The sequence below is a fragment of the Homalodisca vitripennis genome, chromosome 3 (assembly GCF_021130785.1).
Source record: "Homalodisca vitripennis isolate AUS2020 chromosome 3, UT_GWSS_2.1, whole genome shotgun sequence".
Taxonomy (NCBI): Eukaryota; Metazoa; Arthropoda; class Insecta; order Hemiptera; family Cicadellidae; genus Homalodisca; species Homalodisca vitripennis.
In genome coordinates, this window is record NC_060209.1 from 101,792,627 (window position 1) to 101,819,717 (window position 27,091).

Genomic DNA, 27,091 nt, shown 5'->3' on the forward strand with positions numbered 1-27,091 from the left:
GCATTATTGGTGGTCATGAACTTCCATCCTAGTGAAAAAGACTTAGTTCTATAAAAGGCGATAGAAATTTATCCTCAGTACCATACACTAAGGATACTATGAAAACCATCGCAATTGAGGTTAATCTCCACATTATGACATAGCTTGATGGAAAACTTTCAAGCAGTTTAGAAAACAATGGAATACTTCAAGGAAATAAGAATTTGATTCAATTACACTGGTTGACCTTGAGGATATCACATTGTACAAGCTTCTGACTCTGATACCGCGAAAAGAATGGATTTGTATTTCATAAAATGACTATTACTGCTCTGAATAACGTTAAGGATGGTTTAGAACGTTTTGCGTCCAAAAAATTTGTATTAAGAAATTAAGAAGTTTAATAAGTATTACATGTAATCAATAATAACGATTTAATAATTGAGTCTACACCACGATTAATTATCTAGAGAAGCCGTTGATAACAGCTAGTTGATATAAGATACTATTCATGAGTAGGAAACCGAAGTCTGGAGCATAGAGTAAACGTGGAAAGTTTGTGCTAGAAGTAAAATGCAAAATTTGACTATTGCGCTACCTCACGTTACGGAATCCCCCTCCCAAGTTCACCAGACACAGAATATTCCAGTTTAAATCACTTACTACGGCGCCAATTTAAAATTCACAACACTACAATAATTATACATAATGTTAATAAGTTTTCATCATGATAAATAAAAATATATATATGCATCAACCAATCTAACAGCAGTTCTTTATCAAGAATAAGTTGGTCCATTTTTCATAAAAAATAATCATTATGTGTTCATAACAGACCATACTTAAAACTTAATAGTATAAAACACCAGAAGATCCAATGCAAGGTTCTTGGAGTTCGTGCCATGCAATAATGGTAAATGGTAACACACCATTACCATGAATGGTTTGTGTTTGTGTGTGCGGTATGGCACTAAGACACATACTAAAGGAGACGAAATTTTGTCACTGCAGTCTTTTGTGGTTAAATCGGGCCTCGTCTGAACTATAAGAAAGCTAAAGCGGTTGACGTATGATAGCGAGGAAGAGCATTCTGTTATCATCTGTTGTTTCCTATTTATAATAAGATAACAAATATATTTTTAGACAACTGTAGATGACTTATCAAGTCGTTGATTCATGAGAGGAGAACGTATTAATATGTCATTATTTTAAGGATTACTCAGTAACAAGAGAGTTTAGATAATAAAAGTCAAAAGTCAATACAAAACTATCACATACAAAAGTTAAAGAGCGTGTCTTACCTAGTTCTTGCTGTGGTACAATACGGCTCAATTCTGTGTGGCAGATAGGGTCAGAGGTTGTGACAAAAATGCTCACAAGTGAAGCGTAGTAGAATTGTTCGCTTGAGCTGGCAATGGCCATCATGGTGGAGCGGAGACAGTGAGCAGAAAACACAATGGCAACTGACAGGGTGTTGGGTATTCCTAGCACCTTAGTGAACAACCATACTCCAACTAAGGCACCCACTCCTGCGGAAAGTATGAGGTCTTAGTAGTAGGAATATCACATATCGTACGGTATCATAGAGAGTATATTACACACAAGAAGTGATTATGGAAATAAATTTAATTCATAGTAATTGAAATCTTTCAACGTTGCCATTTACGAAACATTAATGTAATTTATCATTTTTTTAATTACATCCTTTCAGCCAGGTTTCTTGATCGAGTCGTATAGACTCTTGTAGCTCTTGAGGTAGCCCCTCCCCTCCCCCCCCCAAAAAACCACGAACGGATAAAACTGGCGATCTCGGAAGCCAGAGAATGTTACAAAAATGTGAAACCACACGGTTGCCGAGGAATTCTCGCACAGATGGCATTAATTGCCGTGCAGTGTGTGATGTCGCTCCGTCTTATTGAAACCAAGCTTCTTGCACGTTCCGGAAAGTTTTCAATGCAGGTGTAACAAAAGTTCGTACATCCCCACGTAAGGATCAGCATTGACAGTTCTGTTTCCCTGTTCATTTGCGACAAATACGGTCCGGTAATCCCGTGTGATCAAACTTTGTTTTGTTAATGTTGTCACTTTAGTAACGTATCAAGGGTGCTCATAAATTCATATGATTGGTATTTGCCCAGTAACGGTAGTTCTGTTTATTCACATAACCTGTGAAGTGAAAATGTGCCTCATCTGACATCCACAATTTGTTTAGAAATTAATTTCATTGTTAATGTCTGTTATAATTTGTTGACAGAATCCCAATCGTAACCGGTAATCGTTGTGCTTCAGTTCTTGTAGTTATTACGGATGAAAGTTTAAATAAAGATAAGGAATTCTGCGATCACTTTCTCGGGACATTCTAACCACTGCCACTTGCTTACTAATTAAACACCGTGGGTTCTGTAGGCAGACTCGCGTACAACATCAATGTTAGCTGGAGAAGGTAAACTTTGGTCGCCCGGTTGCTTTCTTCTTGAGGGCAGATCCAGTCTTTTCAAAATTATCAATCAAACATTTTATCGCGGTTTCTACGGAATAGCATCATAAAGTCCTACATTATAAAACGTCGAAACTCCCTCTACGCCGCTACCAAACTACCATTGTTTAATAACACATTTTATCACTGACCGTAGTCCATTCCACTGATCCATGATTACTGAAATGGCGGGCTATTCACTCGTTGAGTGCCACGAACACGCAATGCTGCCAACTGTCCATGGCTGCCACTACTAATTTCAAACATTCACTTTATTCTGGGTCAGTCTGTATTTGTGCAGAAATAACAAGTACAGAAAGCTACTGCTCAGGAGATGTATTAAAGCATATAAAGCGTGGTATTAATGTGGTGATAGCACATATTGTATGGTATGGTAGAGGGTATATTCAAAGAGTAAAGTATTTCTGGGGAAGTAGTAACATGTACAGAATGGTATGACGGAGGAGATAGCATATAAAGCGAGGTATAAATGCGGGCATAGCACATGTTACGGCATAGTAGAAGGTATTGGGCGCAGAGTAAGGTCTTTCTGCAGAAATAACACGGCAGGAAGATATTGATTAGTAGATACCATTTAAAGTGGGGTATTAATGTGGGAACAACATTCATGGGTTTAGAACACAAAGGAGGATATTACTGCATAGATAGTACTGGGAGATATAACAGTGGGATATTAACTACCACTGTGGGGATAGACGATGGCATGGATTAAAGTATTGCTCTGAAGAGGGGCATCATATGGGGTAGTTTATTGCTGTACTGAGTGAGGAAAATCATCCTGTCGCATAGAATATATGAGGTCAGATAGTTTAAAGTGGGTATTCCCCGAGAGATAGAATAAGGCATGGAGATATATAGAACAAAGAGTAAGAAATGGCCGTGGGGATGGATAGCAAATGATTAATTAGCATTACAAGATAGGTTTGCCTATAGTGACTCATAGTGAAAAATATAACTTTTGAATAAATGCAGAAGTATGTAAGTACAATAGTAATTGTTATAGAATACCTTAATGTAAATTTATTTAATGTTTTGAAATTCAAAATTTATATATTATATATCCTAGCCAACAAATTATAGTACAGTGAAGTAACTAGTAAGAAAGAAAAAATGTGAGTCAACAGTGCAATTTCCTGTCCCCATAGTTGAACTAATTTGTTATTTTTTACCATGTCCTGAATTGTCACTCCTCTTCCAACTACCACCAAGGACAGAAGGTGAAGACAGTCTTCGTTAATTGTGGGTACCATTTCCAATAAATTATTCCTCAAATCTTAAACTTAAATTAATTATGTTCTCAACCTAATCTACAGTACCACGGTCATTTTCGCATTCCTTTTTTAAGCATCAAGTCAATTCTGTGGTAAAATAAACACCAGTGGTGAGACAGGCTTCGTATTTACCACTTTGAACTTTAAAATACTTCCCACTTCCTGAAAATTAAAGATCTTTCAAATTTCAATTAACTTTGTCTACTAGAACTTTAATCATTACTCAATTTATTGAATATATTGAGCGTGCTTAATAATTGAAGCTGTCATCCAATATTTTTGAGCCAGTACTACTAATTACGCCTAGAAACTTTTGATGTACCGAAATTAAATAAACTATACTTAAAACTAAATAATTATTTGACGCTTTTTACTGTGTTAGCCCCTATTGTAAATTGAACACTTCTTACTCTGTTCAATTTCTGAACATTTTCACTACATAAACCGTCCATTTTGTTTGTTAACTGTACCTACTCATTTTATTTATCAAATTATTCATCAGAAGGCCTAAGTCTTTAGTTAAGTGAAAATTTAAATAGCAAAACTAGATAAGTTTCATACAAACTATTAATTAATCATTTAATATTTATTCACAAAACTTTTATTTTTTCAGTACGTCAAGGTGAGGCGAGAGAATTAAGAACATCATGCGTTTTGGGAGAGATGGACATTACTCATATATTAATTTGAAAGGGAAATGTTGGAAAATTGAATCCAAGATGGTTATTTTCGTATAAGGCCAAATTTTTGTTCGTTAAATGAGGTTATGAAAAATACGTTTAACAAGATTTTAATCTAATAAATATATTAAGTGGGTAGATATATTACACCAAAACCAAGATATAGTGCATTCGCGTATTTATGAGTAAGTATGTACAAACTTTATGTGCACTCAACGTTTTTAACCCTGAGGCGTCAATGTAAAGAAATATTACTCGATAAGGTTCTTAGAAAATACAATGAAACGAGGTCCATTCTCATCTAATAATCTTGCATGTGGTCTCTTAATATGTGAAATGGAGATGATAATGAATACTTATGGTGTATAAATATGTCTTACAAACACTTCAATAATTATGAAATTTTATTTTTGTGAGGCCTTTCGTGTTCAATGATAATAGTTTTAGCCTATTATAGTTTTTGCAGATCAAACCTGTTTGGCGTAGAAGTTCTGTTTAATCAATTATATGTTCTATTTATCATCATGTATGTTTTGGATATTATCATACACATAATAAGTTGTCCACACATTCTATTGTAAGTTATAGTTACCTATGACGATATTGTTAAAGCAAAAGTATGCCGAATAGTCGTGCAGTTGCCATGAGAACATCTCCCTCACAGATAGATAGAGGATCGCTTCTTCACCTGAAAATGTACATAGGCTTTTTTAAATTTTATTATACCTAGGTTTGTGGTATATACCGTACGAAGTAAATAGTAAATGTGTTTAAGGTATATAAATGTCATTGTATCGGTATTTACATGAGTTGGGTAAAATGATGTGTCCAGAGTTTATTATTAAAGTGTACCTATTTATATTAATTGTCACTTACTAAATAAATTTATCTTGGAATGTTAATAGTGACACAATTAAAAATATTGTCGTTATTATTAATAAATCATAAAATTTTCTATTTTAAGAAGTTCTTGGGTTTTATACTTAACGAATTTCTGTTCACTTAGATTGTAATTTTAATCAAGTAGTGAAGAAGGATGTTACGTAAATCCTGCTTGAATAAGCGACTTTCTAAGTAAGAAGGATCACCTTTCAAAGCGGACCATTCACGTTTCTGAATGAATTAACGAAGCCACTCATGGTACAAGTTCCTCTCAAAAGACAAAGATTACTCATTACTGATTGCGATTGAAACTCGTATTGTTACTATTTGTATAGCTTTGATGCAAGTTTAGACCTTGAATTCCTATGATCAGAGTATTTCTGAGAAATCTGCAGATTTTCACCATTCATTGAAGACGTCCATTGCCTTTCAGTTTTTATGGACTTGCCTACTAATCCAAGCAACAGTATAAGATTACAGGGAACAATGAGTTAAGCTGTTTATTTAGTGAATGATCACTAAGCGATCCTGTCCTTATAACTTCCTACATCTCAAGCAATTCGTCTACTGTACTTAAAAGTAACGAAACATGTTATAGCCATAACAGAACTGACACTTGTTAGGGTTCCCTCTTGATAAATCCAATGTCATGATTTAATTTCAGATATCCTTATTATTACAATTGTTATTTAGCTTTTAACTTGAATTTGGACTAAGACGCTTGCAGATTTCATTACGTCCACTGTCTTCAAGTTGACCTGACGTATAATACATGCTGATATCCAAATCGCAATTTACCTTCAATTATGAAGATCCTTAGAATCAGCGTAGCGGCGAGCAAAAGAATCATAGGTCTCGCATTTCCTCTACGATGGCGAAAGCAGGCCGAGAAGAGTGTTCTTACGTGACTTAACGTTAAGAACACTTTCTCTCGTATCTATAAAATATGAAATCTGTTATTAATATACAAACTGAAATCTGAATATCGGAAAAGCACATTAAGGAAACGAAATTGTTCATGAAATATAAATTTAAGTATTCTTTACCAGTTGGACGTGGACGGACTCCTGGATGTACCAGTGGGTGTAGAAAGCGCTGACGAGCTGTAGGAAAGCGCTCAAAAAGAAGATAGAAGGATAGGGGTTGAGAGATTGTCGCAAGTCCATCAGCAGGGGAGCCAGTACTACCCCAAAAACGTTGCTGGCGGCAAAAGCGGTCATCAGCCCAGCCATTCTGCACAAAGTCGTCTACTTGAAATGTCAGTAACCCAATGAAAACATAAGATCGAAATAAACAAAAACTACTTTACTAAAATATCAATATTCTGTTCTGGCGGATTATCGCAAAATAATTGGAACTGTAAACTTTTATGTGCAAAATTTTGATTTTATTTTCAGTTTTTGTAATAGCTAAAAATAATTCCCGGCAAGAATTTTTAAGTTGAAACTAACATGGAAATTTATCATTTAATTGCGTCCAACATTCAATAAGTTCAAACTAGGAGATTCACGAACCGCGTGTACATTATTATTATTAACATTCAGAGATTAAATTTGTTTAAACATTCTTATACTCTGTTGCTGTACTGTACCGAAAAGCATAAAAACAACCTCTTTTGTTTATTCAAAATCTGGAGAATTCCTGTGTTAAAATAAATTATAAAACACTTGAGAAAAACATCTTAAAAGATTATATATGTAACTCAAATCTATAGTACATGTTCGTATTCTGAGGAAAATGGAAACGGCTAGCCTATGAAGTAATGTGCTCAAGGATATCTCTAGTCTATTGAACGACATGGCAATTAAATTCTTTATTCTTAGTTTATACTTAAATTGGCAGTTTTTGGCGGATAACGCTAATAGGAGTATAACCAAAGTCACTCACGGTTTTGGCGGTTAGTTTTCATATGAATTTTATCCAAATATTGCTTTTTTTATTCACACGTTATTGCACGCATTAATTTCTCCATAGTTCATGATATGGTTTTTTCTTAGATGGGTCTATAAGTATTTAAAAAATAGTTTATGTTATATTGTTTGATAAATCATTATAAATGTACGCTCAAGTGAATGAAAAATAATATTAAATTCATTATATTAAGCACTATTTTCTTTCTTCTAAATTACTCATATGTTTTCAATAAACTCCTATGGATTTAAGGATTATTTTAACAGTATGATGCAAATTTAGAATCTAACAGTTAAAATTCTCGACAGTTTGATTGATTGATTGTCTTAATCAGAGATTTGCGAGTTTTATTTTCATTAGAAATATAAATATAGGGTTACATATTAAAATACATATACTTAAATATTCGATTACTTAAAATATTAAAATGTAATAGATTTTTACATGAGTGTATTCATAGGATCATAAAGATTTTTGAAACAACTGTAACAAAATTACGCTTTACTAAGTCATCTTTTGTTATAATAATATAAGCCGAAGTTACTCCATTATCTGTAATTTCATTACATTTTAACATTTGTAAACTTTACTACTATGTGGTTCAAGGATAGCCTGTCATTAATGAACTATTTCCATAGTTCTTAAATTGGTATTATTTAAAAAAAAGTTTTATCACAAACGTTTTTGAACGAAATCACTGAACTCCGTCTGATAAAAATGTAATATTTACAATCATTTTGTACAATACTAAGCCTACCCTCTGTTCTGTTTTTGTTCTGTTTTTCACTCATTAAACTCTATATTTTAGTTAGTTAAATTGGAGCGAGCTTGAAGCAATATTTAATGGTCAATGTAAAAAAGATAAATATTTAAAGTGACGTATTGCATTTGTCTATTGCGCGGGAATTGTGTCGCGTTGTGGGTAGCGAGTTTAATATTTGATTCCCACACTGAAATGTTTATTTAGGTTTGGTAAAAATAATTATTTGAAACACATTCTATTGAATATTTTATGCTGTTTGGAGGCCGCTGTTAGGGTAATTGTCAAGTGGGGGTTTTTCGCGTCTTAATAAATGTCATACAAATTGCACTATGATCCGTTTAACATGAGAAGCCGGTCCCATTTGTATGCTTACTTTATCAAGCTCTTTAGGTATACCTAGAGGTAAGGCCAATATGACCAACTTATCGAACAAAACGAAGAAGAAGGTTGGTACAGTAACTGGTACAAAAGTTAGGTCGCAGACAGGATTTGAACTTGCGGTATCGTAACTCAGATCCTAAAGTCCAACGTCTTTGCTTTGCTGAAACCGGATCTCCCAGGTTTGAACATCAATAGTGCTATGAGAATTACAAATAGTTTGTTTAAACAAAATATAGTAAGTTGGAGGTGTAGACATTCAACAAAAAAAAAAAAAATCGAAATAGGGAGCATAATTTAATTTAATAAAAAAAAAATAATTTACATAATTTAATTCGAAGTAGAAATTGGACCATAATTTAACCATATTATAAATATTAAAAATATTCTGTAAATAAGATTAAATTGTAAATAAAGAAATTCAGTCATACTAATGAGCACTTTAAACGACTGCCAAGTTGTTTCAATTAATTTTTTAAAGTGTTCTCAAGCGAACTCTGTTCTTACGTAACTAAGAACAAATATTATCTGAAATTAATAAACATATACATCATAATACTCAAAGCGTAGAGCTTTATTTATTCTAAGTTTAACAGAAACTTGGTATCAGAGATGAACATACCTGTTAGAAGACAGGAACTCGGCAGTGCTGGTAAGACCTGAAGCATGTACTTTGAAATTTATGATTTAGCAACTGAATTAGTCTGCGCTGAGTTAGGATATATTATCATCCATGCATATCTGAAAAGTATAGAAGCTAAACAAAATTGCAATACACGTGCAAAAAAAGTAACTAACATTAAACCAAAACCAATAATATTTCTATTCGATAATTATTATATTTTAAAAGCTATATATGAAAAGCTAATGCAACTAAATATAATAGTTTTAATAAGGCATGGCTTCCTTACAATCCAAATAGACGAATTATACTGCTCCTCAAAATATTAAGAGTATGTACAACTGAATGTTTATCTCTTTATTGGTATCGCCATTTAACCCTCCAGAACCTGAAAGAAAGCTTGCATTTAATAATAAAGCTTGCAATTAATAAGCTTTACTCTTATTATATATTATGTAATGTTAAAAAGCATTATCTATTCACCAAAGCTCTAAAAATTGTATGAACAAGTTACTAATGGCCAGTTACTTACTCATAGACGTGATTATCATACAATTATCAGCAATTAGAAGTGCAGCTTATTAGTTCTGCAATAGAGGGAAGTAAGTTCGCTGTTATACCCGGGCAATAGCAGCCAAGTGGCTTGGATTATATTTGTAAGACTTACTGAATGTTTTGTGCAAACTCATTATACTATAAAAACAGTACGGCTTTTTGCACTGAACTAACGTTTATAACACATCAGTTAATATTTACGGCGTTTGAAATGTATTCAGAGTAATTTTGAGGAATAATGAAACACACAGTAACTAAATTACAAATTATTACAAGCCAGTTCTTAGGTTTTATTTCCGATTGTCTGTCTGACTCTTTGAGATTTTGGGAATAAAAGTGTGTTTCGTATGTTACAATTGCTCAGAAGGTAAAAGTGTGGACATGTTTTATCAAAAGCGAGGGTTTCCTCTGTATTATACAAGCGAGCATATTTGATACGTTTTGTCGCCCTCTTAAATATAATGATAATTTAAAACTTCAGGACATTCCAAAATGGAGGGTGCAAAATTATTTGTCAGGTTATATGAAACTGATGTACAAGAGAGAAACATTCAAAATATTAATTTTAAGTTATTTTAACTATTACTTTTTAATAAGTGGCTGAGGCGGGTTGGAGTATTCATTTACGTGTTTAAAATCACCTTTTATTCTTTTTAGAATTATATACTAGTTTGTCTATTTGTAGAATTTTGTTTTATCATGTTGGTTATCACGAACAATCTAATTTAAACCATTATGCAATCTTTTTTTTTAAACTAAACAGTTTTTTTTATCTTCGTCAGTATATTGAGATTATTTTGTAAATGGCAACATTTGGGAGGTACAATTTTTTACTGCTTATTAGCAAGACACATATAAATATAACTATTAAAAGATTTGTTTGTTCGGTAATTGTGTTTCCTCAGTGAAAATAACTGTATTTAGCTAGTATTCACTTTTGAAATTTCTATTCTCTACATTAGATTAGCCACTTAAAAAATTTAGGAATTACCTGCAATCTTGGAAAATTCTTCAGTCTTGACAAAACTCTTTCAATTACTCTTCCCAGAAAACTGAAGCAAGCTGATTAAAGCAACTGATAATATTCCCTGCCAGATAGACTTGAAGAAGTACTGATTTCCACGTTATTGACATTACAACTACTTTATATTTGAAAAGTCTATAAGTTAAATTATTATCAAACTAAGATTACGCAGCATTTTTTAACATGTATGTGATGACGTTTATTTCTGTTTTGATTACATTTATAGTTTATATAGACATATGGAATTTATAACAATGAAGACAATAGTGTTAGATTTCAAATTTAACAAACAGGATTTTACTTGATTGTTTTTACGATGTACTAGATTTACCCCAACGAATATGTCATATTTTAGCGCACAGGCAGTAATGTTAATCCGTATTTTAGTTGTTTTACACTGTCGATAATTGTGTAGAATAATTAATTATAAAACATTACGAATGTTTTATTTCCCAAATGTTTTATCTATGCATTTGATAGAGTACACAGTAATTCAAAATACTTTTGTAAGTTCAGGAACATTTTATTTGACCCCTGATACATCCGCACTACAAAAAAGTGTACTTATCGAGCTCACGTCGCGACTTGCTAAAGACAAAAGTGCGCCTTATCTGTTAGCCTACCTGTCGTGGCTTGCTCGAACGCGTTTTAGTGTAGTTCTTAGCCTTACTCCATGCCCATTTTCCAATGAAGTAATATTAAACGAAAAACCGGGTTTTGATTTTAGAATACTCTATTAATTCCCCTTGCTAAAGAGGTAATGGATAAGCTAGTTAATATTGTAGGAAAAGATACAAAGCTACTGCTCCCTTGCGTTATCAAAAAACCGAAGCGTTAGTCCTTTTATTCGTTGCATACCATACAAAATTATAATACTTAATATAATTTATAGACTTTTAGCAAGTTCTACAAAATGATTTCTCATCAATGTAATACCAACCTGCGTGGAGATGATCAATAACAGCTCTGTTGAGAGTCTTGAATTTATACGGGGCATACCTGAATGTGAATAATTGTTCCATACAGGCTCACGTGAAGTGTTCTGATCTACAGATCCATGGCGGTTGTTTGCCTACCTGAAGGACCTCGTGTGCTCATCTGTGACATCACTGATATAGCAGTAGGTCAGAAGATAAACGGCGCAAGATCCCCCGGACAAAGACATCGGTAGCGAAGCCAGCAGAAACACATAAGGATGTAGATTGGGTAGTAGCGACAAGCAGCCCCAACAAAAGTATGTCAGCGATATACCTGGGAACAACGTTATTTGGTTAGAACGTGTATTAAAACTGAAGGCCTTTCAGAGAGTCAGTATTTAGATTTGGTCAACATATTACACGGCAGATTGGTGTTAAATTTTGTATACAAAGTCAGCCTATTGCAGTTATTGTCCTCATGGCAGCCCTTAAGAAATATTTCTACATAACTTCACAGTCCCCTTTCAAAAGTATACGCTATATTATACGACTTGTGGAAATGATAACTGTCCCAAAACACAAAAAGTTGAAACTTAGTATAATAATTGACCTTATACATATCCCTGCTTAGTTTGGTAGCCACCTTGTTACGCCATTTCGTTTCAATATGGCAGACGTTCAAACCAAATAAAAATAAAAAAATCGTTATTTATAAACCTACATAAAAAGGCTTTTGAAACGCTTATAGAATATCTAAAACATTTAGTAATTTTAGATGTTTTTTTTATATCTATTACATGAATATATCACAAGACTTTTTCCCACGAAACGTCGAAAGGAAGTTTGAACATTTCGTACAAAATTTATCTTATAAACAGTTTGGTACTCCCTTTTTAATATGATACCCATTCAAACTTTTAAACATTTCTTAATTTATTAACCATTTCACTTCTCATTATTATAAACCTAGAGAACAAAATAAACAGTGATTTGGAGTGCTTATAACGTTTCCTGAACCTTTTTGTGTAAAGAATACAGATACAGCAAGAAACTGAGCCGGAAGGGCAATTAAGAAATGGATAATAGAGAAAAAAACGAGATTTTGACTCAGACGTTAATTATTGCAGGTCAACTGATAGGCCCCCGACATCAGATCAATAGATCTGAACCAGTAACTGTGTTTAACAAAGGATTTCTAATATCTCGGGATCTGTACCGACAATGGCTTCCAAGATTGCAATTAAAAATACCGCATTCGTTATTGTTAAAATCGCTATAACATTAGAATAGTGAACATAATAAAATATAGCTGAACAATAATGAATAATTTATTGTTAAAGATAAAATTCAGAAGCTGTTAAATTATATGGCATTTTAATATTAAATTATGGTTGTTTCAATGTATTCTTTTTAGTTAGTGAAGGGAACAAGACATATTTTGAATGGAGACATTACAAGCTATTATACATAATAAAAAGCCTTGAAAAATAAAACATTTACTTTGACTTTTGCATGGTGAGTGCCAAGTTCTGGACTTTTTAACGTTTTGTCTTCTTTTCGCAATATGGGTTTCTTTAACGCTGGTTGGTAAAATGGGCAATAAGATCAATTTAAAACTATATTATTTAATTTTATTTTATACTTTAGTAGTTATTTGTAATTAAATAAGAAATGGTTGTGGGTGAAACAACAAAACAAATATTAATTATTTACAAAATAAAATGATTTCAGTACTCAAAATGGAGAAGTTTTCTCTATTAGTATCTTAGAAATATTTTAGAAAATAGAGTACTAAACAAGTTATGGAAATTAATGCTGTAGCATTATAGAGGTTTACGCAAATGTCTTGTTATGATTCACTAGATGATAGTCGTAACATGAAACTACCATAGATAACATTAACGGCTGCATATTACACAGTTATCTACAAGGTAACGATATTCAAGGCATCTAGTTTCCAAGTATTTTGGATTTAAAGTTATTATTTTTAATATATCAGCTATTATAAATACATTACCTTGAACATCCATTAATGAAAAATACCTTTGTTAAAGAGGCTGAGTTAGGACTATCTACCACTCAACCTCAATCTTTCTGTAAAAGTACTTAGGCTGATTTGTACACACTGTACTTACCCTATCTGTATATTATAATCATGATTACGCCCTCAATAACTATTACTTTACGAAAATCAACATGGCCATTCTAAAAGTAAAAGACAAGTAGAAACCTATTGTTCAAGCCCATGGAATAAGGAGTTTTGGACCTCAGAGCTAAAAGATATTTATATAAAACTGGTCTAAATGATAGTCTAAATAGTTTCTCAGTTTTAGAAATTTTTAAAATTAAAAATAAACGTTTTTCGGTACTGTAGTTTTCACCTTAATTTCTTACCTTCAAAGGTTTAATACCTTTGAAACCAAGAGATGAAGCTCTAGGAACAAAACATTGTTTCATAACAACTCTGAATGTACAAGAAGTCAATGGAACAAACACTTTTGCGGAAAAAAATGGAAAAATTATTAGCCAGTTAATATTTTTGAGCCTAAATCTGAACCATAAAGTTTTATTATTTAATTCCAGAATCAAAATATTATTCTATTAACAAATTTTGGATAGACAACTACAAATCACTGTACAACTATCTGTTTGTTGTTGTCAGAGTACCAGCCTCTGAGTTAGAATTAGGATTGAATGGTGATTAAATAAGTAATAACGGCTGCAACACACAAAAACAAACCTGCTAATGAGATGACCATGAAAGGTTTACGACCGTTGGCGTCGCTCCAAGGCCCAATGAGAACAGCCATGCAGGAGGGAACGAAAGCCTCCAGGAGGGCACGCCCTGTGATGATGTGCGCCGTGGTGGGCTGCACGAGGTCCTCTACATTGGGGGAGACAGGATCCGTACAGTTGTCGTGAGGTAGCTCCAGTAGAACTCTACACGTCCGGTACTCCAGTAGGTTTGTGATCACAGTGTCTACAATAACACTACTTTTATATGAGTATCAGAAATGGTAAGTAGGTTTCTGGTATTGGACCACTTTGAAGACATTGCTTTTGAAAAGTGGAGTATTAAACCAAAATTTGGTTACGGTATGTTGACGATGTCTTTTTTGTATGGGAAAATAAAATTAACATTCAAAATGAATTTTTAAAACACATCAGTACAATTAGACCATCGATAAAATTTACAATTGAAAATGAGGTTAACAGTGAAATTCCATTTCTTGATATTTTCATAAAAAAAAACAAAAGAAAACACAATTTTATTAAAACAACATTATTTTACAAGAAGACTTTCAGTGGACAGTACCTTAATTATAATTCAAATCATCCTGAACATGTAAAAATTGGATTAGTACAAAGTTTTTTCCAGAAAATTAATAATTTGGTCACTGATAACAAAGATAAAATTTTAAAGGAAAATTATACTACAGATCTTTCGATTAAAAACAACTATCCTCCGTTAACTATTGAACGAGCTAAGGCTAAAAACAAAAGTTGCAAGCAAATGAATAGAAAAGACAATCCTAATTATCTCACTACCGTAACTATTCCTTATGTAAAAGGAACATCAGAAAAAATTCGTAAGATAAATTTTAAATTTAACATCTGCACTGTTTTTAAGTCATAAAATAATCTAAGAAGCTACTTAACAAAATTGAAACCAAAAACAAACAACAGGAAACCAAGAATGTAATATATAAAATTGACTGTGGATGCAAAAAGACGTATATCGGCCATACATCAAGACCTGTGGCAATTTGGCTAAAAGAACATATTTACAATTATAAAAAAGAAAACATTGAAAAATCTAAATTAGTTGAACATAACATAGTTGAAAGAAAATTACCATATAAATTTTGAATCATCAAATGTAGTTTTTAAAGAATCTTCCTGGACTATAAGAAATAAAATTGAAAGTGCATGTATGACAGTTTTAAAAGATAATTACATTTCCCAACCTTCTGTAAATTTCAGTGATATTTTTATACCATCAAGTAAAAGAAGAAATCCATCCCAAAATTATGAATTGCAAACCATATTTTCTACACAATTCTTTTAATAATTTATTAGTTTTTGGTCTTTACAATTAGTTTTAAATTTTATTCTATTTTATCATATTTTTTTATATTTTAGACATACCGTATTGTTTTCTATAAATAATATCTAACTGATGATGCCTTAACCGGCGAAAGAGCTTTTTTTTTAAATAAATTTAAATGTGGAAGAATAAAAAATTTCTTTTCAATTAAAACCTACTCACTTCCATCAAGAATACAAAGCAGAAAAAGTATTGGTCAGGTAATAGCTAACAGTGGCTTCACGATATGATCCAATATTGCTAATTTACAAAAGTAACAGAACAATTTTAAAAAGTAATACAATTTTAGGTACAGCCTAAAATCCTATTATGATAAAATTTGCAAAATTTACATAATATTTGACCTCTCCACTTAGAGTAGTAGAGGTATGATTTACTGAACAAGAATATTATTTTTGATCATCATGATAATCTTTTAAACATTTCTGTGAAATATGTAGCTAATTTATTTATGTCATTTAACATTTATTAGGTATCATATAAAGATGCAGAAAGTTCATCTATCTAAAGTTAGAGCATTTTGTTCATAACTTAGCTATGGTGGGAAGGAGTACTTCAATGTGAATACTGAGGTTAGCTCCAGTACACCTTCCTCTTAGTGCATCTGAAATATGATGCTGTCGCAGATTCCTAGAACCTGGAGGTATGTTCACCTGAAGGGATCCAAAACAAGTCGGCGACAAAGAAGATCAAAACGGACCATTTGCTTCATTTCTACATTAGAAACACTTACAACATAATAGAATACAACATGCACCTGATGAAGCAATTATTATAATACATCTTCAACTATATTACACTATATTTTGTAGTCTAGGCGTCTCTGAGTTCGTTCATTGCAAAGAGTTCGTTTTGGGCTTCTTCGTCGGCGACTTGTTTTGGATTCCTTTTGAATAACTTCAGACGAATATGACTCCAGGTTCCACCACCCAAGCATGCGGCAGCGTCATATTTCAGACGATTCACTAAGAGGGATGTGACCTCACATTTTGTTCATGATAATTAAACTGATCAACATAGAATTCCTGCACGTTTAATATTCAAATGATTTATAACGAATGTTCCACCTTTAACAGACGCGTTACTAACAGGTATATCGCTATTCACATTAACTTAAAGTTTTAAATACTTCATAGAACATAAAAATATGAATTAACCAAATCAAATCAATTCCTTAATGCTGTTAATGTCTTTGTTTGAAACAGGCGAGACATTGCACTAACTTTGTACTCTGGATGTCAACAGCCATAACAGAGTTATAGGAACAACTAACAAACCCCTAGAAGGTACTTCCTCAATCTGCGTTATTCGGTTACTTCTCTTAGGTGAGTTACAAGTTTGACGTAACTATTTTTGTATTCTTACATTTTTACAAACAAAAGAAATAATTATTTTCAACAAATAAAACTATTGAGGAATGTACAATAATAACGAATTATGATTTCTAAAAAGGTTTTCTATTAATTAAAAGTACAATAAGCAATCTGCTACAAGTAAAATCAAGGGACGCCTACACTTTTCTACTCTACTAAGGATCTTGGAAGTTTCAGCTGAAATTCAGGACCACTCCAACGGACGTCGTCATTAATAATAGCGGTATTCACAAATTATAACATATTAAACAGTTATATACAATTTCTCTTTGACCGGTAAGTATGTTGTGGACGAGAGTTGGAGTTGGCAGTTATTATTCTGCCAAACAGAATGTTCTCATTTAATAATCATGAACGTTGACCTATCTTGTGACTTAAAACTAAGTCATAATTAAATTACTGACATTAATCATTAACAACAGAAACAGCCTTTAATTTTAATAACCTTTAAAATCATCAATCTGCTCATGAACTTTTAATTTAATTTACACTAGGGGTTCCGTTATTTTAGGTCTGATAAGTACCTTATAACAGCACTTACTGTTGGGAAATTATTCCCAAACCTTTCATGGTGATTACAAATGTATTTTGGTCCATTCTCTCAATATTCATTAAGCCTGACTACGTACGTTGAGTTATACAACAAACAAGGGACAACATTTTAAATACGCTGATTTTGTGAGATTAAGAAGTCGTATGTCCTAATGCTGATATAAATTAATTGTCCTTAACACTGTGGGCTCGACGATCATTTGGGATTTTAAACTTCGTGCTGAATTTTCTTACGTGTTATGGTATAAAATGAAATTAAAATTATAGTCTTCAACATCTAAAGGATTGTTATATTAAGATACACAAATGGAAGATAGTCTGTAGAATAAAGTATAGTTACCGTTCATACCCTTATTGGTAGAATGCATTAATCGACCTTCAATTTTAGACCAGATACCGACCCCTAATAAAATTAATGAATTACTCTATGTTATCAGATATAATGAGAAGTCAGTGTTATCGGGCCTGCTGTGATTTTATAAAAATTAGTCATTACAACCATCATCAGCAATCCATGATATTTATGAAATTAATTACAATAAAGATAAAAGTCTTTGTATATACTTTTATTATCCCAGGTATTCTAACAAGGAATAGCTATTATTATGAGGAAAAGTTATTCATACGAGGAACTAGACAAAGTGCAAGAGATTATTGAAGGTAACGACACTGCACTATCAAAATTGGTTGGATACGCGGATAGTAATTACATTACAAAGACACTGTCTACACTTCTTATCAGTAAGGTCAAAATTATATTTGATAACAAACTTGTTTTAGAAGCTATTAATTTTCCACTTTTATGCTGGAATATTTATGTTTTTAGAAAAATTTACATATTTAAAGTATTAACTAACATATTTAATGTTTATTAACAATACATTATTCTACATAGTTTGTATTCTGAACGGAATTCGTGCTTTGTAGCGGTACAATCATCATATAATTTTCATGTAATATAGAACTAAATATTTGAATAACTTCAATATTTTAATATTTATATTGTTTATTATATTACCTCACTTATATTTTTGAGATGATTACAAATATATATTTAAGTTTAAATAATATTTATTTTAAGATTTATGCTTGTAGATAAATAAGTTTTGGAATATCATTCATTAGGATTCGAATATTCGAATATAATTTATTTAGTTATTTATTTCAATAAATAGTATGTGTTGATTCTGAAACCCAGTTGACGATGTTTTTGATACACATTAAGACATTTTCCAAAAAATACGAGTATGTGTAAAATCTTTGAAAAATTACCCAAACTTTACATTACTTTACTTGTCATATTACTTTTTTTAATGGATTTCCTTTTAGTGACCTGTGGAAACAGAACAATAACAAATCTATTTATTTTTCAGATATAAGACGAAAAATATTACAAGTAGCTTAACTGTAAATAGCAATTGAGTCATACTGCTTAAATATTATTTTACAGGCACTGCTAAATTCGTGATCACCAAATAATTTGAGTGTGTAGGATGTTTAAAAGGCACAACACGCTGTCTACTATGGTGGAGTTCCTACTGGGCACGGTTCTGTAGATGATTACGTCTTCTTAATAGTGCTGAATCGTAGCAGAAATTGTTCTATAACAATGTTAATAGGGAATCTGTTTGTGGACTGACCTAAAGTGTCTCGGCCAGCAGGGATATGAGTATGGAGGGTTTCGAGGTGGTTGAGCTACTTCTGAACACGGCTCTGTAGATGATCACGTCTTCTTAATAGTACTGAATCGTAGCAGTAATTGTTCTATAACAATGTTAATAGGGAATCTGTTTGTGGACTGACCTAAAGTGTCTCGGCCAGCAGGGATATGAGTATGGAGGGTTTCAGGATGGTTGAGCTACTCCTGAACACGGCTCTGTAGATGATCACGTCTTCTTACTTGTACTGAATCCTAACAGCGATTGTGCTATAATACTCGTAAAAGGAAATCTGTTAATGGGCTAACCTGAAAGTGTCTTGGCCAGCAGGAACATGAGTAGAACGGGCTCTATGATGGTGGAGCCTCTCGTTGGCGAGGGACTATGGATTATTACATCTCCGTAATTGGCCTGAATTCCACCAGAAAGCAATTTCCGTCGCTCCTCGTTCTCGATCTAGAAATAAAAAAAAAATAATAAGAAAAATCTATTACCTAAGGTTAAATTTTGATTCAGTTTGTATCGAAGGGCTTTGAAGACACTGAAATTCATACCTACAAAACTGCAAGGCAAACAGGCGAGACACTAATGTTTTATCAAGCAATACGATTATATTTTCTTACAGTCTGATAATACGGAATACTACTAAATACACATAAAATTAAACATTTACGTGGAGTAACTGAACATATTTTAACATTGTTATACTTTAAGTTCCCTTAACTTTCTGTGATTAAAAAAAGTACGAACCCTCTAATGGTTGATGCTCAGCAGGCTGCAAATTATTCATTTCCTGGTCGTTACAGAAATTTCTTTTTTTGAATGATTCTAGAAGTTAATTGCTTAGGATCGCAATGATCTTACATGTGATGTGATGGTGGTGAACAGCAAAACGTAGCTTTAGTAGCAATAGCGACCTAGACAACTTCAAAGTTCGATGAACGATTTCGGATTTTTTTCGGAGATTCTAAATTAAAAACCTCAATCAACCTGATAGAACTCTGATTTATTTCGATTCCGGTTTATTGTTTTATTGAGTTTGTTCATCTTGAAATCAAGAGCTTCTATAAAACAATATAATGACAAAAGTGATATGTCGTATACAGAAAGTCATTTGATACAGAGTTGATCACATTAAATCCACCAAACTTAGGTTGGTTACATCAAAGGTCATCGTTCTGTATACCACAAATAAATACGCTTACAAATTTTACCTCACAAATTTAGGAGTAATGCACAGATGCAGCTAATCATTCGTGAAGAAGAGGGCGCACACTGTGGGTAATATGTGATTTATCTGGACAAAATTCATAGCTTTTACGAGATGAATGCAAGTGATCATTTAGAACAGGGGAGGGATTTGTCACTGTTTATAGATTCTATCCTTGGGCTCCAACACATTCTGTGTGGATATTTCATAAAGATGATTTATAAAATATCCATTTCTCTAAATGTTCTTCTGAAATTATTATTCTGTACCGAGAATTTAACATGTTTGGTTCATGATGTTCTCATATTAAGGAAAATTTAACAAGAAATAAAAAAGTATTTCATACTGTTATTCAAAATGACGTGCACAATCCAATTGATTAAATATTGGTTTGCACGAAAATAGTAAACATGTGTTTATTACGTTATTTATAATCAGGTTTTAACTAATGAGGTATCAAACTTTTAAATGTCTTTATAAGTTTTAAATTATTGTTAATTTTGTTTTGAAGTTGTATAAACCCGCCATTTTTAAACTAATGATGAACTTTTTCCTGAAAGTAATATCCTATAAATGCAAAATTACAATGCTGTAACTTAAAATATTTATCAGTTACGATTTTAAACATTTACAAATATAGATGGAGGATAAACGAAGCGAAATTGACGACAATACCCGGAAATAGTTCCACAAGTTTTTGTAAACACGGTATAAATTTTGGGTTAAGTTAAGAAAGATATGCCCTGATAACAAATTATTGATTGGTATTTTTAGCCATTTTGATACCCTCTTATTTAGGTTTCCATCAAAACTATCGTGGTTGATTATTGATTACTTTCTCAGTAGAAATGTATTTATCGATTTACAAAAAACTAGTTTGTGTACTTTTGTATGTAAATTGGCTCTCGACTACTGGACATTGAAGATGTCAAAGGTGAATTGACATCCATATGAATTCATTTCCGTATAAACATCATATAATTACAATATTTAACTGTAAAAATATATTGAGGAACTCTTATAATCCAGAATATTCTTTATAATATAGTATTTTGTTTTGTTTTGAAAGATTTTATTCATTCATTGTTATCATAATTTAATTTACAAAAATTAATTTCTAATGAATAAAAGGTCAAGTTCTCTTAGATGTTTAAACAGATTGCGCATAAAATCGAATCTCTCGTTTGGAGCCGTAAAGGATAACAACATTAATTTGTTTATATTAAATGTTATGTTATAACTTTATTAATGAGTATTAATAGGATCTTATGCTTTTAGAAAATTAACTTACAGTTTGCATATCCATATTGTGGTTGTTTTACTAACAACTTGGTTTCAAATAAGCCGACTAGGGAAATTAACTGACCTCATAAACTAGTTGATACAGTTGTTGCTGATATTGTATCAGTCATTTAAGCCTGTTACACATAATCTTGACCCCAAATTTGTTGGATAAGATTATTATTATAGGTTGTTGGTTAGCTTCCTTTATGTGAGGTACATAATATAATACGGTAAAATATGATTTGAAAACTACTCTTACAAAAACTTGTACCTTTTTTATGTATTTTGTTCCATAAGTAAACTAGTCAGTAATTTTTATATCATTAAGTATAAAAATATATTTTAAATACGGGAAAAGTATTTGGAATTTGTTGAAAAATTTAAATTTAGTTTTTAAATTTAGAACAAACCAAGAAAATAATTGTTCGTATCAATTAAATCACGTTATTATTAATCAATAACCTATTTGTAATAATTTAATTAAACTTTTTACGGAAGAGATGTTACTGAGAGCAAATCCTTAAGAACACTTCTAGCTGAATACTGCTCTATATTATATTATTAAAGTTTCCAGCCTATCAAGGATTTTCGTACACTTTCTGTTTAGTGCAAATCGTTCACGTCTCCAGATTTCGTCCTTGGTGTCGTTGGCCCTAGGCAGAACAAACCCCAACTTTATAATCTAACTGTACAATAAGCTTAAACTTTCATAATAAACACATTACATTAATAGTTGGCTAGCGAAAAAAAAACAATTCACACAAACACATCACTTTAAGAATTGGTTTTATTATAGATGGGTTTAATTCTAGAGAAATTGTACATGTTCTCGCCAAGACGCCGCTATCCAGAAGAACGTAAAATTTGCAAGCTTACTCCCATCTGCGTAAGTCTCGACCTACTATTCTTAGTTATCTTAAATTACAACATTGGTTTCAATGTACATGGTTTTTTATTGTTGGTTAGTATTTCCTCTTTAATTTATAATATTTTAAATTTAAGGCTTTGCTATAAAATATTTATATATTCTATAAATGTGTGTGTTTTTGATAAACAAACACTCTATAGTTCAATAATACTATGTTAGATCCATCAACACAGTCGCTACTTCCAAAAACGATACTTTAGCCAGAGAAATATTGTACATAGCCTCAAATTCGATTCTTCATTTATTTGAACACTATTCTTGAGCAGTTATAGAGGATTAGGTCTGCATATCTTAAAAATAAAATATATTGTTCTTTATATGAAACTAGCAGACTTGCTATAAAATATGTATATATTCTATAAATGTGTGTATTTTTATAAACAAACACTCTATAGTTCAATAATACTGTGTTAGATCCATCAACACAGTCGCTACTTCCAAAAACGATACTTCAGCCAGAGAAATATTGTACATAGTCTTTGGTTAAAGCCTCAAATTCGATACTTCATTTATTTGAACACTATTCTTGAGCAGTTATAGAGGTTCAGGCCTGCATATCTTAAAAATAAAATATATTGTTCTTTATATGAAACTATCAGACTCTTCTCTATTAACTACAATATCCATCATGCCACCTAAGGACTAAATATACATTTGTGGGGTGCTCTCGTGTTTAACGGACAAACAGACCAATGACCGGATTTTCTATCCGACAGTGAATTTTATCTGAATTACAAAATAGTCGGGTCATGAAATAACAATCTAAGGCAAGTGAGAGATCCGGGTTCGAGTCCCGGCGGAGCAAGTACTGTTTGTGATTCAATGTTTATTGAAAAAATTAAATTCGGCTATTGCCATTTATACAAATTAAATTAATAAAATAAAAGTCATTTGACAGATATTTGGCCTTCCGATCATATGTTAGTTTGGTTATTTAAACACATATGTGACAGATACGGCTAAATAACAAATAATAGAATTGTAAAAAGTAAGGGCTCTGTGGGGTAATGGTAGCACATTCATCCGGCAAGTGAGAAATCCGTGTTCGAGTCCCGGCGGAGCAAGGACTTTTTGAGATTCAATGTTTATTGAAAAAACTTTATATAATAATAATATAATATAAATTATATTATTATTATATAAAATCACTCCCCCCCACACACACACACGCACACACACGCACACAAATATATATATATATATATATATATATATATATGATATATTCATAATGTATATATATATATATATATATATATATATATATATATATATATATATATACGTTATGAATGTACAGCTACAAAACTACAAACCTGTTAATATTTAATTTAATTTTAAGCTGTTAGGATGCCTTTTTATATTTTATATTATTAATCTCAATTTCAATTTTAATATAAAGCCCTTTTTCGTATAATATACCAAGGAGTTTATAAAATTACACTATAAATCAGAATAGAACATTTCAGCTGATTCTAAAAATTTATATGTTTACTTTTAATTCTTAGGTTATACACTTTTTGTATCCTTTTTGAAAACGACAATATAGTCGAAATATTAAAGGATTTGTGTAAAGTCTTTTTCTTCTATTGTTTATATATATAAATTGGGAACTAGCTGTTTATAGGATTCTAAAACAAAGATAGTCTACTATCGAAATACGAATTCCACTAGCATATCAACTGTATCAAAAATCAGCGGTCAACCAATCAGCGCAAAAACATTTGCAAAAAGCACGTACTCTTTTTTGCATTTATATGGCTTGCTGGGCTGGAATTGGAACCGGTCCACTACTCTCTCACTTTATCACCAGTTCACATTAAGAACGGAGTTGATCTCGATCATGGATCCTTCATTATGCAACAAATGCAAAACATCTGCGCTAACTTCATTTCATGGGAATGTTTTGTTGGCTATAGTAAAATGACCATCTCTGTTTCACCCTATTCCAGTTAAATACGGATAGGGGACAGTATACTTATAGGTTTCGAATTGAAAAGATAATATCGATAACCAGATAAAAAGATAACATTTTACCACACTATTAACTCGACTTGTGCGGGTAGTGATTGCCCAGATGAAGTGGAACATTGGGTTTTGCTTTTTGCTGTATCCAGTGTAGGTGTAACTTAAAGTTTAAACCAACTAGAATGAAGTGCCTTCATTGGTTGGTTGATACATCATTTAGGTATTTTAGTTTAAATTACAAGAGAAGTCAAACAGAATAGTACATTTTGTTGCCAACTGTATAAACGTTTCAAGTGTATTGATATTTTTATCAAGAAAATTACTTATTTGAACATTAGTAAATTAAAAAAAACACTATTCTGATTTTTTCTATAAGACGTTGTCTTTGTAGAATTTGAATAGGCCAAAAAATTCTTTTATATTAAGAAATAACTTAATCCTCCATCATTTGTGTTTTTAGAATTCGTAAATGATATGTTCTAATAAATAAAGAACATACTCCTAGAAGAACATACTATCAGTGCTTAAAAATTTTTACAAAATTAACAACATATTTGGACATGAGACCTTTTGTAGATGATATTCAGAAAAATAGGCTTGTAATAAAACTCTTACATGTTTTATTTATAAAAAAGATAAATTTAAGATTTGACACCGCTGAATTCATGTTAGTTAATTAACTAATATAATTTTAAATTCATCAAAACGCAAAACAGTTTATATAGATTTACGGAAAAGGGGCTGGAACAAAACTAAAATAATTAAGACATTATTTAGTTATATGACAATGATGAAAACAAATGTAAAATAAATTAACATTTGTTTTACAAAGCTGCGCTTTGCTGTACGCTTTGCAAAACTGTTGAACAAGAGATATAAATCATTACAGTTGAGTTGTATTTTGTCTTTGAGTGTAGAAATCCAGTTGTGTTGGAGTCTAATTTATCAATGTTTTATAAATATATACAAAGCCCTTTGTTTGAAGGTTATTTTTGACGATGGAAGGATTTGGAAGGAAACAGGATTTTTCCGGACATTTGCCATCGTTTAGTGAAACAAGAAATCAGTAACACTACGTTTCGAGATCTGCAATCTGATCTCTCTATCTCGACATAAGAGATCAGATTGCAGATCTTGAAACGTAGTGTTACTGATTTCTTGTTTCACTGAACGATGGCAAATGTCCGGAAAAATCCTGTTTCCTTCACATACCTGTATACAGAGCGATACGATAAAATTGCGCGTTTTCAAGATTTACAGACAATGTGAATAAAAGTACTTTTGTCCAGTACACATACGGTTGTAAATGTTTAGTTTCCAAGAAAATTGAGAATTTTTGAATCGCCTCCGTGTAGGCAACACGAAGTGTACTCTGAGATTCGAGCAAAAAACGCAAAGCTGCTGAAACAAAACTTTATTTCCTTCATAATAACACATAAACGAGCCACATAATGTAAACAAGAATTAAGAAAAATTATTATTACAGCGAATAATAACATTTCTCCCGTTTGTGTTTAACAAAAGCTAAGGTATAATTTACACCGACTGTCTTACATTTTGAAAAAGTCGGGGTTTTCTCCCACTTCGGTTGCGTAGTAGTTTTTTTTTAATTGTTAGTATTTTCTATTGACAGTATTTTTAGTTAATAATATTTTTTAAACTGTTTAAATTAAGTAGTTATTTAATTTGTAATTAGGAAGAAAAACACATTTAGTTTCAGTAGCTTTGTGGTTTTCTTAAGGGGAATCTCAAAGGGAACACTTGGTGTTGCCTACATGTAGGCGTTTCACAAATTTAAATTTAAAGTTTCTCGGAAAAAATATTTGCAACCCCATGTGTATTGAACAAAAAGTTTTGTATTCACATCCTATATCAATCCTGAAAAATGCACACTTTTTTTCGGAATCACCCGGAATATATGGGGTATATGCAGGTAATACTAAAGCAATTACATAACTAAACACTCCTCTCTTCGACTTAATGCTGTTGTACGTTTATTAAATTTTGTAATTGTAACTGTACCAATTTATATAAATTAGAACATTGATAAATTAGACATGTTTCTTTGTTGCAATAAAACCTGTTACGAATATTCACTTGCCACCTACTTGTGGTGACATGAGTACCGCTGACCGTGTGGTTACATAACACACAGCACAATGGTTGATTTACGATAATTATTTCACAGTAAATGTTAGGGCGCTCTTCAGTCATACAACTGTAACATATTTTGGTTGTAGATCCTTTGTTTTTTTAAAGTTGCTCATAAAGTTTCATTTTTGTACATGTTACGTAATTCTTTAACAAAGAATGATTGTTACTTAGTAGTACTGAGTAATTTATTAATAAGTGAGAACCTAAATTCTCTGTACGGATTCTAAACATTACATGTATGAACTCGAAAGATTTACACGTCCCTAATCTTGTATCGGTGGAAAATAAATGAAAAATTAACCGTTGGATAGAAAAAATGTATGAATTCTGGCAAAATACACAAACAACCCGCATCCGATCACAAAATTATTATATAA

The 27,091-nt window shown here is 31.8% G+C and overlaps 1 protein-coding gene across 2 annotated transcripts in view; it reads right to left on the reverse strand.

The window, feature by feature from the left end:
- The window catches only part of LOC124357260 (proton-coupled folate transporter-like), a 50,827-nt gene that overhangs the window by 8,486 nt on the left and 15,250 nt on the right, over positions 1 to 27,091 (reverse strand). For both annotated transcript variants that reach the window (XM_046808833.1, XM_046808832.1), the window contains exons 2-8: positions 19,479 to 19,626; positions 14,220 to 14,459; positions 11,639 to 11,813; positions 6,356 to 6,542; positions 6,108 to 6,246; positions 5,020 to 5,115; positions 1,281 to 1,508 (exon numbers count right to left, since the gene is read on the reverse strand). In XM_046808833.1, the coding sequence (XP_046664789.1) occupies positions 1,281 to 1,508; positions 5,020 to 5,115; positions 6,108 to 6,246; positions 6,356 to 6,542; positions 11,639 to 11,813; positions 14,220 to 14,459; positions 19,479 to 19,626 (1,213 nt within the window). The remainder of the gene's footprint in view (positions 1 to 1,280; positions 1,509 to 5,019; positions 5,116 to 6,107; positions 6,247 to 6,355; positions 6,543 to 11,638; positions 11,814 to 14,219; positions 14,460 to 19,478; positions 19,627 to 27,091) is intronic.